Source organism: Camelus dromedarius, chromosome 9 (assembly GCF_036321535.1).
Source record: "Camelus dromedarius isolate mCamDro1 chromosome 9, mCamDro1.pat, whole genome shotgun sequence".
NCBI lineage: Eukaryota > Metazoa > Chordata > Mammalia > Artiodactyla > Camelidae > Camelus > Camelus dromedarius.
In genome coordinates this window covers 77,563,445-77,581,511 of record NC_087444.1, presented here as the reverse complement: position 1 = coordinate 77,581,511, position 18,067 = coordinate 77,563,445, and the positions used below count along the sequence as shown (strand labels likewise).

The window sequence follows — 18,067 nt, the reverse complement described above, 5'->3', positions numbered from 1 at the left end:
GGGTATAGCTCACATAGCAGAGTGCATGCTTAGCATGCACAAGGTCCTGGGTTCAATCCCCAGTACATCCTCTAAAAATAAGCAAACCTAATTACCTCCCCCAACCTAAAAACAAAAACAAATGATAATGATCATGAATAAAACTGAAAAACCTGAGTTTTGTTTTTTTAAAAAATAAAATGGTTACATTTTTATGTATTTTAATTTTGTTACATGAAATTGACCTCAATAAAAAGAAAAAAAAAAACCCTGCTCCCTGACACCCATACACCTCTGTACGGGGTCACTTGTCCTAGGGAATGATGTGAGGTATGTCAGAAATACCTCCCTGCACTGTCGCCGAGCTCCAGCACTCTGCTGAGGGCTGTCCCCTCCTGCTAAATGGAAGCCTATCTGTTGCTGACACTCACAGCCTTTAGGTGAAATCAAGTCTGGCTCTTCCCTGAATATGACTCTTGTACACATTTGGGGTTTCACTTCCTGTCAAAGTGACCCTGAACTTGGAAAGTAACTTCCCCCAGGGGCCATGATGATATTCTAGGCTTGGCCATGAGCTCTTCTAAAGAAAAAGAAATAGGTGTATCTTTAATAGGTTAAAGAGGTATCTCCACTTTTCACCACCTGATGGTGGGGTAGACTAATCCTACTCCAATATTAAAATCTTGAGGAACTCAATAAAACACACCAGAATGTGGATAATTTGAATACTATATGATCCCACTTATATCAGGAATCTCAAATAGTCAAAATCATAGAAACAGAGTAGAATGGTGGATACCAGGGGCTAGGAGGAGGGGGAACGGGAAAGATGTTGGTCAAAGGGTACATAGTTTGAACTATGCGAGATGAGTAAGTCCTAGAAATCTGTACAGCATGATTCATATAGCTAACAATATTGTATTATATACTTAAAACTTCACTAAGAGAGTAGATCTTATGTTAAATGTTCATATCACAAAAAGAAGAGAAAAGAAGGAAACTTTAGAGGTGATGGTTATGCTTATGTCATTGCTTATGGTGATGGTTTCACAAGTATATATTTATCTTCAAACTCACCAGAATGTAAACATTATATATGTACAGTTTTTTTTTGTCAGTCACACCTCAATAAAATAGGTTAAAAAAAAAAACCCAAATTAAAGAATAAAGTGGCTCTTTAATCTACCTTGGTCAGTCGCTTTCCACAATAAGCCAGCTGTTCAAACAGTGATTTCATCTCCAAAAATGAAGGAAAAGAGCAAGAGAAGAAAGCGGAGAGGAGTGGTAACTGGGGTTCAAAGGACAGGGGCAGGAGAAGTAAACGAGTGTCTGAACTGTGCAGTTACTTAAAAGTTATATTTGATGTTACAAGTCTGGTAGGGGCAAACGAGTAGAAGGGAGGAAGGCAGGTTTGTGTTTCTGCCACCATATCCTGTCTTCTGACTTTAATTCCTGTCATTTTTTAAAAATTAAATTTTTTCACTTCCTGTCTTCTGACTTGTCTCCCTGTCTTTTGACTTCACTTCCTGTCTCTTGATTTGACTTTCTGTCTTTTGACTCCACTTCCTGTCTCCTGACTTGACTTCCTATCTTTTGACTCCATTTCTGGTCTTTTGGCTTCACTTCCTGTCTTTTGACTCCACTTCCTGTCTTTTGACTCCACTTCCTGTCTTTTGACTTCACTTCCTGTCTCCTGATTTGACTTTCTTTTGACTCCACTTCCTGTCTTTTGACTCCACTTCCTGTCTCCTGACTTGACTTCCTGTCTTTTGACTCCACTTCTGGTCTTTTGGTTTCACTTCCTGTCTTTTGACTCCACTTCTTGTCTTTTGGCTTCACTTCCTGTCTCCTGACTTGACTTCCTGTCTTTGGACTCCACTTCCTGTCTCCTGACTTGACTTCCTGTCTTTTGACTCCACTTCTGGTCTTTTGGCTTCACTTCCTGTCTCCTGACTTGACTTCCTGTTTTGACTTCCACAGTAGTGACACCGTTCAGTGCAGGCTGTGCGCCCTGGCGTTCGGGTTGTCTGTGCCTGTCTCAGCGAGTGGTGAGAGAAGCCTGGGTGAGGGCTCAGGGAATGAGCAAGAGAGGGAGCCACACAGTCACCAGGGAAACTGGGGACCCAGGGCTTGGTCTGGGATTGGGGTTCGTGAAAACAAATGTCCCTCATGGAAGTCTTTCTCCCAGAACTGTAGATGAGCCAGAAGATCCTGGCACAGGAGAGTGAGTTCCTCCCAAAACTCTCTTCCTGGGGCCCGCACAAATAGCTTACCTTTCTGGGATAGGTGGGAAGTGAGAAAGTGTGGCTTCGTCTGGGAGGAGCCTGCAGGTGAGGCTTGGAGGTAGGGGGTGGAGCAGGGGTCAGGCTGCTGTGACCTCTGGCTCTTACTTCCTCCCAGCAACATGCCCAAGCCCACCACCTGGGCTACTCTAGGCCCCGTGACCCCCCAGGGTGCAGATGTGGCTGTCTGTTGAGGTGTCAGTAAATGAGGGGGGTGGAACTGTGGAAGGATGGCTTTTCCATACACCTTATTAAAGAACACAAGGTGAATTGTTTGTTCCTAATCATCAGTGGGACTAAACTTAGAGCAGATGTGAACTAATGCTTCTATGGAACTGAGCCACATTTTCAGAATTCAGTGATGGGCTGAGGCTGGTAGTCACAGGGAGGAAATGTTAAGAACAGGGACAGCTGAACCTGATGCCTCCTGACACATGCAAACTCACAGACAGACAGGAACCTCTGTGTGCCCCCCATGTCTCAGCTTTAATTCTAGCACTTCTTGTGGGTAATAACAGTGTGCCCCCGAGGGCGTCGCTGGAACAGAGGAAGAGGTACACGCTTTGGAGAAAGATGGTGAATTTAGTTGTGAGCATGAGTTAGCATTTTATGGGCCACTGGGATGTCAATACTTATTAAAAGGTCAGGAGAGAATCAGCCCTGGAGATAAACTAGTGATAAACACAGTTTCCTGTGCACATGGTGTGTATCAATTGGTCTTTGTAAAGGTGCATTAAAAACAGATTGTCTACTTAGTCGTTGGTAATGGACAGCTGGGTTTTCTCCATCTTTTGGTGTGATGAAAATGTTCTGGAACCATACAGTGGTAATGGTTGCACAACTCTGTGGATGTACTAAATGTCACTAGAGGTAAATTTTATGTTATGTATACTTACCACAGCTCCAAACATACAGTGTGTAAGTAAGATGGGTGGGAATAATTTGGGCATCCAAGATACATGGATGAGGCAGATATTCTTTCCATGGGGAAGGGGATGTTGAGAGTTAATTTTTTCCTGTTCTCCAGTTGCAGTTATGGGCAACCAGAAACATTTGGTTACATGTGTGCGAACTCAAGTCTTGCCCCATCGCATCTCCCCATCCTAAGAATGCCCTTCTCTTGTTCCTTGGTCCCAAACGTCTTTTCCCCCAAAGACATGGTCTCTGGTGTAACTGATTTATGGTCCTATCCTTCTCCTGTCTTGTTCTACCATTAATGACCACACTCCCAGAGGCTTTTCAACTTACAGGTGAAATAGTCAGTGTCAGTCCCTAAATCTGTGTATACAGGTTACTCAATTTCTTACCCCTTAAAGGGGGCTGGGCTAGATTACAGCAGATTACAGGAATCCAGTCTAGGAGTGCTTTGCACCCGCGGGATATTTGCTGATGTCTTGAGACACTTTTGGTAGTCACAGCTATGAGGGAGGCGCTGGTATCTGGTGGGTAGAGGGTAGCGGTGCTACTAACGCCCTGAAAATGCACAACACAATCTGTCACCAAGCACATACATACTCTTTAGACACATTTACGGTAACAAGGAATTATCTGCCCCCAAATGACTGCAGACATTGAGAAACCCTTGACTATAAGACATCTAAATTCTCTTCTAGCTTAAGAAAATTATGTGCCTCTATTTCTTTTAACAACCCCACCTGCTTCCACTAAAGGTACCCACCCCCCAGAACCTGAGAACAGTGATGCTTTAGGAATGACTTATATCCAGCTGAACAAGAAGCCTTGATACAGGAACAGAAGGAAACTTATAGGAAACCCTAGGAGCACACACTGTGTGCAGTGATGTTGCTGGAATGATGGAGCACGTTGAAGGGTGACTTGAAGGTGATGTCTGGGAATGTGGCAATATTTGGTGAGAATGATGAACTGATGGGGCCCAAAGAAGAGACAGGAGAAAGTAGGATTGGAAGAAAAAATTTTAAATTAGTGCTTAATAAAAAAGTAATTCTTACACTGTTGCTTTAAGGAATTTTGGGATTCAGTGTGTCGGAAGGAGGTACTGGAGATTTGATGAGGAATAGCTATGCATACCATGAAGTTATGTTTTCTGTAGGGAAAGGCAGAATTATGAAAAAGTTAATCAGGGCAATGACATGATCATACTTGAAGCACCTAAGAGGGCTACAAAATATTGTGGGATTGGTAGGAGAAATGCTCTGATGAGGACGGCTTCTCAGGCAGCTATCAATGCAGATCAAGAAATACTGGCACTGGGCAATGACCGGCCAAGGCAAACAGAGATCAATGTGCTCACAAACATTCCTGTCCCATTTTCCCCCTTGGGCTAAGTTCTACCCAAATTATCTTTTCTTTACATTTGGTCAGAATCTATCAATAACTAAGACTTCATGCATGCGTTCACCTTTATTTCTCTTGATGTACCCGAGATATAGACATTTCACCCACAACAGGGTTGTGATGTGTGTACGTTTTATGCAAGTCAGAGGCACAACCATGGCTGAAATAATATTTGGCCCCGCAACTAACATCACTGAGAGGGCTCCTGGGAAGTTCACCGTCACCTTGACGATCTATGACTTTATTGGAGAATCAGTAACTCCAGGGAGATTCAGAAAATGAAGTCACGAGAAGAAGGTCTGCTATGTTTTGGACCTTGATGATCACTCTCAATAGTCAGCTGTGGGTTGCTTTCCTTTATTTCTTCTAGCAGCTTCCGAATTCGAAAGACAGACTCATCTATCTTCAATCTAGGGGTAGAAGCGGGGTGGGAGGTTTCTTATTGTTTCAAGGAGATTCATCCCAAATGCTCAAGTGCCTGCAAGTTTAATGCTTTAGGAATTTGCAGAACAAAGGCCACCTTTACTGGTCATTGTCTGCTGCAAAGCGGAGTTCCACATCCATTTGATAGGGAAGAACAGAATACCGGTCTAGCGCCATAACGGTGTAAAGCCGCTGAGTAGCTTTGGAAGCCTGGATGATCTTGGGTGATTATCATATCATAAATGGCATTGGAGATGGAATTGATAAATACGCCTATGATTTAGCTCCAACCCCTATCCACTCCATAACTCACTTTGGCAACTTCCACATGGTGGATCCAGGATGAGGCATACACATCGGAACCAAGTCAGTGGGATTAACTTTTTATCCTCCTTGTCCACGAGTTACTAGGTAATTACCACCCTGTATTGACCTGTGATGAGAGCAGCCTCATTGCTAGGATTTACCTTCTGGTAACCATACTCAGTCACGTGTGTGTGGAAATGGGGAGTGGGAGGGGAGAGGGAATAATTAAAGCAAAAATATGTGTAAAACCAAGGGTAGTGGCTGCCATGTTTCTTTTTGGCATCATAGTCATGGTTTTACTAACACATTGACACATCTGTTCTGTCGTTTGAGAGTCACAATACATCCATACAACAAACCTTCAGGTATAAAATGAGTAAGTTCTGGAGATCTAACATACAGCACGGTGACCACAGTTGAAAATACCGTATCACATATGTGAAATTTGCTAAGAGTAGATCTTCTGTGTTCTCACCACACACACACAAAAGGTAACTGTGAGGTGATGGATGTGTTAATTACCTTGCTTGTGGTAATCACTTCATCATATATACATATATCAAAACATCACATTGTACACCATAAATATATACAATTTTTACTTGTAAATCACGTCTCAATAAAGCTGCAAGAAACCTCACCCCCAACTCAATACACCTGTGCAAACTTAAGCTAGCCTGAGCAGGTACCTGGTCAACAATCAGTGTAACTTTGGTTAAAATAAGGGCCAACTAGCTTCAAAATATTTTAAACTATGACCTTTCAAGATCAAACATAACTGTCTTCATTCATGATTGTCAGAGGTGGGTCATAGTTGTGGCAGAGAACAAAAATAGTTCCCACGGCAGATCTGTGTTTGGTCAGAAGTGTTGAAGGAATCAGAAACGGGAAGGGAAGAACCAGCCCAGGAGCTACATATATGCTGCTGTAAGAACGAGGTGTGATGGTGGGTTTCTTTGGCCTCAAGTAAGAGAAAATGACTACAGTTGACTTAGAAGGGCTTATCAGAAGGACATGGGGTAGCTGATAGAATGAGAGCACTAAAAGCCAAACTCTGAAGGGCAGGTCCAGGGCGTTTGTGCCTTTCTAGGATCTGTAATTCAGGAAGAAGCCCGCACCCTGGATCACTCATCTTGAGGTTCGATGACCAGGAAAGAATGTCTGATTGGCCGATCTAAAGAAATAGCTCCAGTGGCGTCTCTGTCGGGGCTTTACATCTTGACTGAAATTCACTGATATTCTCTAAAGTGCGAGGGCTAATTCTCAAGGAAGGGGTTAGGGAAAAAAACGTCAGTGTCTACACATTCCTTCTGCAATTAACACCAAAAAGGTTGAAAGATCCAACTCCCAGTAGACCTGGAAGCTCAAGACGGCGGGAGACTGGACTTCCAGGAGACCTTGAGCTTCATGATACATTCATGGTAATGTCTTAGCGTGAGAAACAACATGCCCAGAGGCGCCACGACAGTCCCAAGGCCGACCATTAAAGGTCAGGGAGTGGGCGGTGGCCCATTCCCGGGAATCCCAGCCCGTTCCCCAGGGGCGTTGGAACGGGGCTCCCACTTGTTGGTGTGTGAAGCTACTGAGCCCATAAAAACTGCCAACAACGCGCCTCGTGGCTGCCTCTCTCGCGCCCTTGTCTTCGGAGATGCCCGCACTCTGTCTGTGGAGTGCGTATCTGCTTTTACTGTCACCTGAGCACGACCCCCACGCCTCGTGGCCTTTCTCTCGCCCTCTGAAAACAGCCTGCGCGCTACGCAGTACGTATCTCTGAATAAATCCACCTCTACTCAGCTGTGGCTCGCTCCTGAGTCCTCTCCCGTGCGAAGCCAAGGACCCACACTTGGCGGGGTACATCCCAGGGACTCAGCTGAGACCGGGGACAATGGCAGTAAGTAAACAACTAAACTCGATGACAACCTGCTCTGCAGAACAAGCAGAAGGCTGAAAACTGGGGGTTATTCCTGTGATCACAGGCTAGTCTCATCAGATAGCAGACTCGCTCCAGAGAACACATGCCAAAGGCTGTGCTGACCCGCCAGACCTCTGTAAGCTGCAGACGCGCTAAGCTGCAGACGCGCTCTTCCCAGAAGCACCAGGTCAGGCCTGCAGCTTCACTTCCCTAATGAGACGACGGCTGGCTGCCGTAACTCTCCTTCACTTAATTAAGCCCTAGACCCAGCTTCTTGGCTTCAGACTGAGTTTTGGTCTCACCCTTTGACTCACCTGACCTGCCACAACACCAGAAAGAACTTACGGGAGAACAGTCTCGTGACCAGACATCAACAGATGGAAGCTGAACGTTAGCACCACTGCCTGCGACAGATTCCTGTAGTCTGTGCTCCCCCCAAACCTACAGTCACAGAGAAAACACTGAGGAGAAGAAGGATCATACCTGACTGTCCGGAGGGGGCAACTCTGAAGTTTCAGGGCATCACACAGCATCTTTATCCCACTGTAGCCCAAGAAATTCTGACCCAGGTCCAGAGTGATCAGGTTCCGATTGCACTGAAGGGCAGATGAGAGGTCCGCACAGCAGAAGGGGGAGATGGCACATCCCCACAACCTGTAGGCGAAACACACAAAGCAAATACTTACCGACACCATCCGCTATGCCAGGCTCGCTCTCGGTGTTGGGGCGCCAACCGTCAACAACGGAAGTCTCTTCCCCCAGAATCCATCTAATGACAGGAAACAGACGTGTACGGTGTGCCATATTCAGTGAGGGTTACGGAGGGCAGGGGGTGGGGGGAGCAGCTAGGGGAGGAAGACCTGAGTGAGTGAAGAGGATGGACCATTGGGAGGCCCAGAGTCGGAACCCCCCAGGCAGAGAAATAGTTTGTACAAAGGCCCTGAGGTTGCATGTGATCGTCATGTAAAACAGTATCAAGGCAGACAGCCTGAGAGTGAGCCGGGTGAGGCAGTTAAGAGGTCACAGATACGAGGGAGCCGGCCTGAATGAGGCCCTCAGGCCACTGTAAACTTCAGATTTTACTTGGAAAGAGGGGGAACCATTGAGAGTTTTGATTGTTCATTGTTTCTAAGAACATTTAGAGCTTTAGCTTTTTAAACTTACATAGTTATCAAAAGAATAAAGCCAACCACAAAATAAGAATTGATTCAAAAAGATACACACACCCTGCTATTAGCAGCAACATTATTTGTTATTGCCAAGATACAGAAGCATCCTAAGTGCACATCAACAGATGAATGGGTAAAGACGACACAGCACGTATGTGTACAGCTCGCCCATAAGAAAGGATGTTTTGCCATTTGCGGCCTTTCATTCACTTTCTTTTTTCCACTCTGGGAAGTTGTTCTTACTGCTTGATGGGAAAAACTGTACAACGGCAGACACAGACAAGTCTGAAGCCCACCGAGAACCTGGATGTTACCGTGTGTGGGGGGGGGAGGGGCATGAGAACAGATTGATTATCTGAGGGGGAGGGTAACAGGCTTTCAGAAAGGACTGGACTTGATATTTGAAAGGACAAAGGAAAAAAAGATGACCATAAAGGATTTTGCTCTGAGTAAATAAAATAATGTTTTGATTGCCGAAGGAGCAGCTTTGGCCAGGGAAAGAGAGCAATTGGGTTTTGGACAGACATCTAAACTCTGCCTGTCTGAATTCCCAGAGGAAGCGTGAACCTGGATGTCGGATGCCTGCAGCAGAGAGGGGAAATCTGTCTTCCACCTGGAGTTGTTGAGTGGGCAGAGGACAGAAAACAAGGGGTTGTACAAACGTTCAAAGGGTTTGCATACATACGTGCGTACACACACTTACACAGACACATACATGAGATGAGAGCTTGGACTGTGCATTTAAGTTCTTGCCAAGATTTGGAAGTTAAACGTCTCAGTATTTAGCATACCTCGTGGCACACTGCTGAGTAACATGCATACACATTTCATTATCATAACCAACTTTTCTCATGGTTATAACTACCTCCATTTCCTAGAACGCATAACTGAGATTATACTGCCAGAAAGTTAGGGCTGACTGGACAAAGAGCAGTCTGGCTACTGTGAAGGATGCTGCTGTGAACATGAGAGTGCAGAGACCTAGTGGATTTTAAAAGTACTCAACTGGATTTATTCCAGTCCTTTTTACTGGAGCTGGAGGGGGTTGGCTACGTTGACAGTTCATTTCAGATACAGACTGAAGCTCAGGAAACGGTGACTTACCACAGACATCTCAGGTTGCACAGTGGCTTCTTCAAAGACTCGCACAGAAACTTCAGTCCAGTAATTCCTATGTGATTCAGCCCCAGATCCAAGTGTGTAAGTCGTGAGTTTTGTTGGAGGAGCTTCGAGAGATGAAAGCAGCCACCAGAGGTTATGCTGCAGCACCACAGCCTAGAAACCAACCGCACGGAGAAGACACGCTGTCGTCCGTCCCCAGCGGGACGCACCAGAGCCGCGCGCATCCAGCACCAGCCCTGGGCTTTGGACAAGCTCAGCGACGGCAGAGGCATGGAAGTCAAATCACGGCGCCGTGTTGTAGACAGAATAATTCCCCACCCCCAAGGACGTCTGTGTTCTAGTCCCTGGGCCTGTGACCATGTCACACTGTGTGTGACAGGGACTCGGCAGGTGTGGTTCGTAAGGATCTGGAGATGGGCTGATCACCCGGGGGGCTGAATGTTGCCACAAGGATTCTCATGAAGAGCCAAGAGTGCCAAAGCCAGCAGGGGGAGATGTGATGAGGGAGACAGAGGACATCTGAGGACACTATGTCACTGGCTTTGAAGATGGAGAAAGGGCCACAGGCCGTGGGAGGCAGGCAGCCTTTAGAGCTGGAACAGTAAGGAAACGGCTCCCCCCCCTCCCCCGAGCCCCCAGCAGGACCGCGGCCCTGCCCACATCTTGGTATTATCCCCAGGGGACCCATTTTGGACTTCCAACCTCCAGAACTTTAAGATAATGATTTGCCTTAAGCTTCTCGGTTTGTGACAGTCTCTCCCAGAAGCAGCAGGAAGCAAACGCAGGTGGTGTGTGTTACCCTCACCCTAATTGTGGGGCAGAGAACGCTGCCTTGCCTTGGCCTGCCGCCTTCTGTTAGGGGATGGGACTGATTATGTTTCCTGAATCCAGTTACTAACAGGACAGTATCTCAGAGGTGGAGGCCACTGGTTCTGGGCATAACTGGTCCTGGATCCTAGATTATCCATTTTTTTCTGTCACCCTCTCCCCAGGTCTCACCAGATCTGACCATCAGCATCCTACCTGGGGTAGTCAGGGGAATTATTAAATACTTGCAACTGTCTTACGTGAGTCCAGTATGTACACACACACACACACACACACACACACACACAGCCAGCACGACTTACACCAGGGTTTGCAGTTGGCATTCGGGGTAACTCAGGCCTTCACACAGGAGTTTCACCCCACGATCTCCAAGAGCATTCTTTGCCAAGCACAGGTGGGTCAGCCTCTGGCTGACAATCAGAGCAGAAGACAGCTCCTTGCAATTGGCTTCTGTAAGGTGACAGTTTTCCAACCTGCAACATCACCACACAAATGGTAAGATGGTGAGAACATTTCAAAACCCAGCTTTCGTGGCTGTCTTCAAAGACCAGAGTCCTCAGCTACACCCCTTCTTGTTGATTCTCCGCCCTCTCTCAACTGTGTGCTAGTGGTCACGGTCGTAAAGGAGCAGGAACGAGAGAAGGATGAGATGCAGGAGCCGTTTGCTTGGGACCAGAAATGCGACCCAGGTGTCTACGTCAGTGGGAGGTTCCCTACTGGTCGCCAGCAAATCCAGGTCTTAGCGCTCCTCCTCCCTGTGTGACCCTAGACCCACAACGGAGATGCTCCACGGGGAGGAAGAGGAGACTTACGACAGCCTCTGCAGGAAGCACTTCGGGTGGCTCAGCGTCCTGCACAGGCCCTTGGCAGCCTCACCCGGGAGCTCGTTTGCTGTGAGGTTCAAGCACGTGAGGGACTGACTGATCCTGAGGCAGGAGGAGAGATCGGCCCATCGCTCAGTGGTGGCAGGACACGATGCCAGCCTGCAGGAGAAATGGTAACAAGGCTTTCATGAGAACAAAGCAGCAGGTACACGACTGTCTCCGGTTTTGTCTCTCACTCCATTATGTTAATTCTGGACTAAATGTTCTGGAGCAGTGCTTGTCACAGTGTGGCCCCTGGGCCAGCTGCATCGGCACCACCTGGCAGCCGCCCAGAAACGCAAACTCTCAGAAACTCTGGATGTAGCGTGACCCTCGTTTCAAGGTGTCTTCAATCACCTGGAAGATGCATTAAAACCACATTTTGGGCCATATACCCAGAATTTGATTTAGAAGATCTGGCTGGGACCTAAGAATTCGGATTTTAACAAGTTCCCAGGCGCTGCTTCTGCTGCTGGTCTGGAGACCACACATCAAGAACCACTTATCTAGAAATCCAGCCAGTCAAGCATATTGTGCAACACGGTACCCATATTCTATTCCTGGAGATATATATTCTTCATCACGAGCAAATGAACCTTCATTGGAACATCATGTGTATTTGGACTCAGGGACATTATGTATGGTCGTCCAGGTTGTCCAACGATCAGTGTAAGTGGAAACTAAGCTCTAGCTCATTTTCTGTTCTTGGACACGTGCCTTAAGTAGTACTGTGTCCAATTAGGGTAAGGGATTTTTTTTTTTTTTTCTGATTTACACAGAATTGCTGTACAGACTTGTGGCAGCTCTGTTCCTATGCTGAGGGTTTTCAGCAATGGTGAGATAACTTTACCTGAGATATTGCAGATTGCATTTTGGGTGCCTCAAGACCTCACACAACGGGGGAAGCAGATCGTCCTGGTCATTTCCTTGAAGGGTCAGATGTGTTAGAGTCTCAAGACCTCCCAAAGCGAGGCAGATGTTCCGGTAAGCGTCAGCTGGGGAGAGATTTTTGAGGCTAGGGAGAAGAAGACGGAGGCGAGATGTTGAGTTTCCATACTTATATTGCATACATAGAAAACGAAGAACTGCAATGTGTTTAAATGTTAGAAATGATTTTTTTCATATTTTCTGCCCTTGTTGAGGTCTTACTGACAAATAACAATTGTGTATATTTAAGGTGCAGGACGTCATGCTTTGATATACACGTGCCTTGTGAAATCCATCACCGCCGTGAAGCTAGTTTACTCAGCCACCACCTCACAAAGTTACCGTTCCCTTCTTTTCTTTCATGGTGAGAACACTTAAAATTAACCCTCTTAGCAAATTCCGAGTATACAACGCAGTAATGTTAACTGCCATCACGATGTAGTACACTAGATCTCCAGAACCTATCCTGCGTAGCTGAAACTTTGTGCTACTTGACTAAAATCTCATTTTAGAAATGATTGGAGGCTCCAATTTCTCTAGTCGTCTCATTTGTGCAAAAGGAAAGTCAGTCACAAGCAGTCACTTCAGACAAAGGCTGTTCCTCCACGGCTTTTTGAGAGCGGTAAGGAATGGCAGGATCTTTTTTCCCTGAAGTGTTAGCAGTGGGCACATTTCACGAGCGCTATGTCCTTGAGGACAAACGGAAATTATAATGGAGTGGTCACAGCTCAGATGTCCAAAATCAGAGTCAGGCAGCCATCGAGGAGCTGGTTTCAGACAAGCCGCTGCGTCACTGAGAACCTGCCCTTTCTCTGAACTGGACCCCCAAGGACACCACCAGCTGCATTCAGAACAGCGCCTGCCATCTGCAACCTCAGGCTCTCAAGGCATCTTCCCTTGTAACTACGCAGCTATTCAGACCCCAAGCAATTCCCTGTGTCTCGAGTGCCTGGTTGGAGGCTGCGACAGGAATTCAAGCATTGCACCAACATTAAAAAACGTAAGGCGTTCGGTCGTGCCCCAGGGCACGACTAAGTCAGGACCTGGCTTCTACTTACATCACTTTCTGGAGACTCGGGGCAGCAGAGGCTATTTTTTCACAAAGAACCCTCACTGATGAGGTACTAAGGAAGCTCTGACTGATGTCCAGAAATGTCAGATTCCTGTTTGAGTCAAACACGGAACAAAGGTCCACCCAGAAAGGAAGAATATGTTGATCATTCAGGGACCTACAGGAGAGAGACAAAATTTGGAATTTACCAAATGTTGCCGGAGAGAAAACTAACATTTGTCCAGTACCGTGAACACGTGTAGGGTTTCTATGGGCATACACCCCCAGGAAGCAAGGGTGACTCTGAAAGTTGGATGAATTTAATCAATTTAGCACCAATATCAGACAGCTCAACACCTAGGACATTACTGGACAAAACTTAAACTTTCTGTACATCAATCTAACAGAGGATTAGAGTAAGTCAAAATTCTAAGCATAACATTGATCAAAGATTGAGATCAATATATGTCATTGATAAAAAGTTAACAGTAATAACACATGTCCATAGAGGATATTTGAATATCTGATGGCATATCCATTATAAGTAATATTCTCAAGCTAACTTACAACTCTATTTGCTGACCTAAAATGGTATACACAAGATCTTATGGTAGCTCACGGAGAAAAAAAATGTGACAATGAATACATGTGTGTTCATGTATAACTGAAAAATTGTGCTCTACACTGGAATTTGACACAACATTGTAAAATGATTATAAATCAATAAAAATGTTTAAAAAAATAAAATGTATATAAAAACTTGAGAAAATATAATCTTTAAGTAGTTACATATTTATCTACACAGATTTCTCAAAGCATGTTTATTCTGTTCTGGTAATTGTTTCTGGGTGGCAGGATTTATGTGGATGACATGGTTTGTTTATATTTTTCAATATTGTTTTAATTTTCTATGTACATATGCGATATTTGTAATCATAAAATATTTTGGTTTTAATGAAAATGGTGAGGGTACCTGAAACCACAATGTGTCAGAAAGTTGAAACATTTCCGTTATTGACTGGGGGATACTGTGTAACCTAAGGAGTGGTCTAATATTGGAAGATTCTTATGCAGAAGAATAAATAAAGTGCAAGTGTGCAGGGAATAAAAGTAACCTTGTAAGTCTAAAAACAGAGTGAAATGTAGTCGAAAGAAGCAGCTAGTGTTTAAGCTCTTGCAAGCACCCTGAACAATTTTAGAATTAGATGCATTTAAAACATCCTACTCGGAAGTAGGTACCACGGCTATTTGGAGATAATGAAACACAGGCACAGAAAGGCTCTAACTCGCCCCACGTCACACAGCTACTAACAGAGACAGAACTCAACGCCAGACAGTACGATTCCGAGACCTGTGCTCACGTCCTGCCAGCTTGTAACTGAGCTAAGCTGGTTTCAAATCAAGGTGGTCAATTTCCAGGGCATACAATTTTATCTGAATAATCAAATTATTATTGTCAAAACTGCCTCCAACCCTCTGGGCCACTCGGCGACTCTACCTTCTGAAGAACAACTGTCCTTCCTCCTGCAGGAGGGCAAGATTACACAAGATCATGTTTTGGGGATGTTCTTATCAAGGCACTACGTGGAAGGGTAATTTTATATGTCAGCGCGACTGTCTTCCTAAGGTTCGAAAGAGCCTGGAGAAGTAAACAGTCTCTAAATGCAAGAAGCTCCATTAGTAGGCTTGACTGAATACCAATTCCACACAAAGTAGACATTTTGTGATTTGATATAAAAGAAGAAAAAAGAAATCAGACAGAGCTTAGATTTTCTCAGCTCTAGTGCCCCTGGCTGTTTTAAGACTGGGTTATCCTTTTGGTTTTACTAGTGATGCTTGCCTTGATGAAAGACACATTAGAAATAAATGACCTTATTGTAAATCTTGGGACACGGTGAGGAGGAAAAGCTGTTATCAACCCAGCGTGTGGGACTTTTCAAAGAGCACTGTTTCTATGTGCTGGGAAAAAAGTTTTAAGACAGTATACACTTAAGTGTTAGAAACGGTCTTACCAAGATAAGATAGTCAAGCTGCTAACGAGAGCTTTCCCTGCTTATGACTCAGCTACTGATAAAAGTGATTCAGCCAGAAACTGTCTTATGATTTAACCATCTTAGGAGTTATAGATCATCGTTGCGACAGGCCTGCTCTGATGGAGAGAATAGCAGGAAAGCGGCAAAAAAGAAAAAAAATGAGCTTGTGTTACAGATCAGAACCATCATAAGCAACCCTAAAGATGTCCGTTGCCTTTTACTTCTTCCCAGACAGGAGCTCCAGGAACCAGGCAACCAAGCTATGGTCAGTAACTACCACTGAGCACTGGCACCCGCACTGGTCTTAGCCATCCCAAGGTCGGAAAGAAACACAAATAGAGACTATTTTGACTTGGGATCTTGGATGGAAGAGAGGCGGTTATTGGTGCAATTTTTCATTTAAAAGATCTCTTAAATAACCCTCCTGCGGAGGAAAGATTTAGATCAAGTAGAAGGCAGGCCTGTCTAAACATTTGGGTGAGAGAAGGAAAAAAATCAGAATGTGGATAAAGGCATAAGGTCTGTGGATTGCTGGTGATCTGTAAGGTAGGGAAGGGGTGGTGCCAAGCTATCTCGGTCCTAACGTCCCCTGGGGGGTAACTCAAGTTTCTGACTGTTTACTAAGTGGTGAAGGAATGAACGTGAGGGAATGTTGAGGGCATATGCAGAGGTAGGTAATGAGAACACTTTATTCTGGTCCAATAAACATGCATAAGGATTTCAGATTCTTTCAGATAATAACCTGGGGGTGAGGGGGAGATGTGTTGATAAGACAAACATCAGTACGTTGGGGTACGTTCCCTATCACCACGAGGTGGGGGTTTTGGATTGTGACCACAGGATTTCATAGGACAACAGACCTGAGTCCTAATCCCAGTCAAGCACTCTCTCCTGAAGCCCATAGCTTCATCTCAACATGGAAGGTGACACATTTCCAGCAGCCACAAGGTTAGAAGCAATATTTGGAAACTCTGTATGAGCTCGGTTGATGTCACTTGGGCCAAAATCAAGAAAAACAAAGACTCTTAACTGACTGGGGCCATCCCACAATCTAAGTCTGTTCCCATGAGGAGACCCTCCGTGATCACGGGTGAGGTGCAGATTTCAGGAATTTTGTAAGCTCAACCTCTGACACAAATCTTTAATGCTTTTCTAGCAGTCATGCCCAAGATGGGACAACCACTTCATGCATCTCCCCACATCTACACAGCCAGCACGCAGACCGCAACAGGCTGGGATGTTTGCAGAACGGGCTCAGCTGAGGAAGAAAGGAGGCAGGTCTCAAAACAAGCTCTGGTGCCATTGCTTTCACAGGAATTGCACTGAATCTGATCGATTTTGGTCATACTGACTTTTTTTTTTTCTTTTTGGAGGAGGTAATTAGGCTTGTTTATTTATTTAATGGAGGTACTGGGGATTAAAGCCAGGACCTCGTGCATGCTAGGCATGAGCTCTACCACTGAGCTACACCCTCCCAAAGACCCCATTCCCAACTACAACATTATACTTCCTGCCTTGAATGTTAAGTTGGTGGGACAAAAGGCCACAAGTGGGAACGTACTGACCTTAAGTAAGAGGGAATAGGACTTTCCGGTCTCTTCTTAATGGCGCAGGGGATGAGGTTAGTGATGGGAGAACTAGTAAAGCAAAAAGTAAGTTCTTACCTCTCAACCTGAGTGTCTGGCTTCAGCGCAGTATCGTTCTCCAGGAATATCCCCTTGTCCACCTGCAGTGAAACTTTCTCCAAGTTTTGACAACGTTTAAGGCAGAAAGAAGACTGCATCATTTCAGATGTACTTGTCAAGTGAATAGAAATCTCCTTGACCTGGGCCACTGCCTCCTTCACAAGCTGCTCGTCCTGAGACTCGTAGAGACAGTACAAAACCTCCTTCGTGTCCGCCGTTGAGGAGCAGGCTTTATTCCCGTCGGACACTGATCTGCATTTCAGTAACTCCCGCTTGACCTCTGTTGACACTTGGCAGCCAAAGACCGTCTCCAGCGCCTTGGCTCCCTTTTCCCCGGGGAGGCCAAATAAGAAGCACCCCACCTGGGTCAGGGCGGGGCTCTTCAGCCTTTCTTCCCCGGACAGCAGCTGCTGAACATCCCCAATGTCCCAGCTGGGGCTGCTCTCGTCCTCCTCCTCCTCCTCCTCCTCCTCGTCCTCCGCCTCCAAAGCACAGAACGCGGCGGCAGGAAGCTGCTGGACGCTGAGGCGGACGAAGGAACAGCAGCCCCCGTGGTCTTGGCTCTCCTGCAGACCATTCCTGTCCAGGAGGGGCCGCAGGGCGGCCTCCCCCACCCCAAGCCTCCGGAGCTCCTGCCCGCCAAACACAGACGTCTGCGCCCAGGCGCCCTGGGCAGCCAGGGGGCCCGCGGCCCGCAGCGCCGCCCGGAGGCCGCGCCCGGGGCGGCGGCGGAGGAGCGGCAGGCGCGGGGCGGCGGCGGCGGCGGCGGCGGCGGCGGCGGCGGCGGCGGCGGCGGCGGCGGCGGAGGAGCCGCAGGCGCGGGAGGCGGCCGGGCGCGCGCAGACGGGCCCGCACGCGGCGGGCGCCGCGCCCACGCGGAGCAGGCCGGCGCCGCCCCCCAGCGGGTCCGGAGCTCGCGCGGCGCGGGCCTCGTCTGCCGCGCGCTGCGGGAAACGCGCCTTCCTGTCCGGCCCCGAGAGCCCCTCGACCTCCGCGAGGAGCGGCTGCTCAGCCAAGAGCCGGGGCTGCCGCGGGGCCCCCGCGCGCGTGGTGGCCGGCAGCGCGGCCCTGGGAGCCCCCTGCCGCGTCGGCGGGCGCCCCAGCGGGACGGGCGCCGGCTGCCGCCGCCGCCGCTCCCCGGCGCCGCTCAGCCCGTCAGAGCCGTCGGCGA

General features: G+C 47.0%; 1 protein-coding gene across 1 annotated transcript in view; it reads right to left on the bottom strand.

Annotated features, from left to right (window-relative positions):
• Positions 1-4,335: 4,335 nt before the first annotated feature.
• Positions 4,336-18,067, bottom strand: part of NLRP2 (NLR family pyrin domain containing 2) — a 17,036-nt gene continuing 3,304 nt past the window's right edge. Inside the window, exons 3-10 of the mRNA XM_064489877.1 lie at positions 16,876-17,900; positions 13,186-13,356; positions 12,051-12,215; positions 11,150-11,320; positions 10,640-10,810; positions 9,492-9,662; positions 7,702-7,872; positions 4,336-4,987 (exon numbers count right to left, since the gene is read on the bottom strand). Of these exons, the coding sequence (XP_064345947.1) occupies positions 4,849-4,987; positions 7,702-7,872; positions 9,492-9,662; positions 10,640-10,810; positions 11,150-11,320; positions 12,051-12,215; positions 13,186-13,356; positions 16,876-17,900 (2,184 nt within the window). The 3' untranslated portion in view covers positions 4,336-4,848. The remainder of the gene's footprint in view (positions 4,988-7,701; positions 7,873-9,491; positions 9,663-10,639; positions 10,811-11,149; positions 11,321-12,050; positions 12,216-13,185; positions 13,357-16,875; positions 17,901-18,067) is intronic.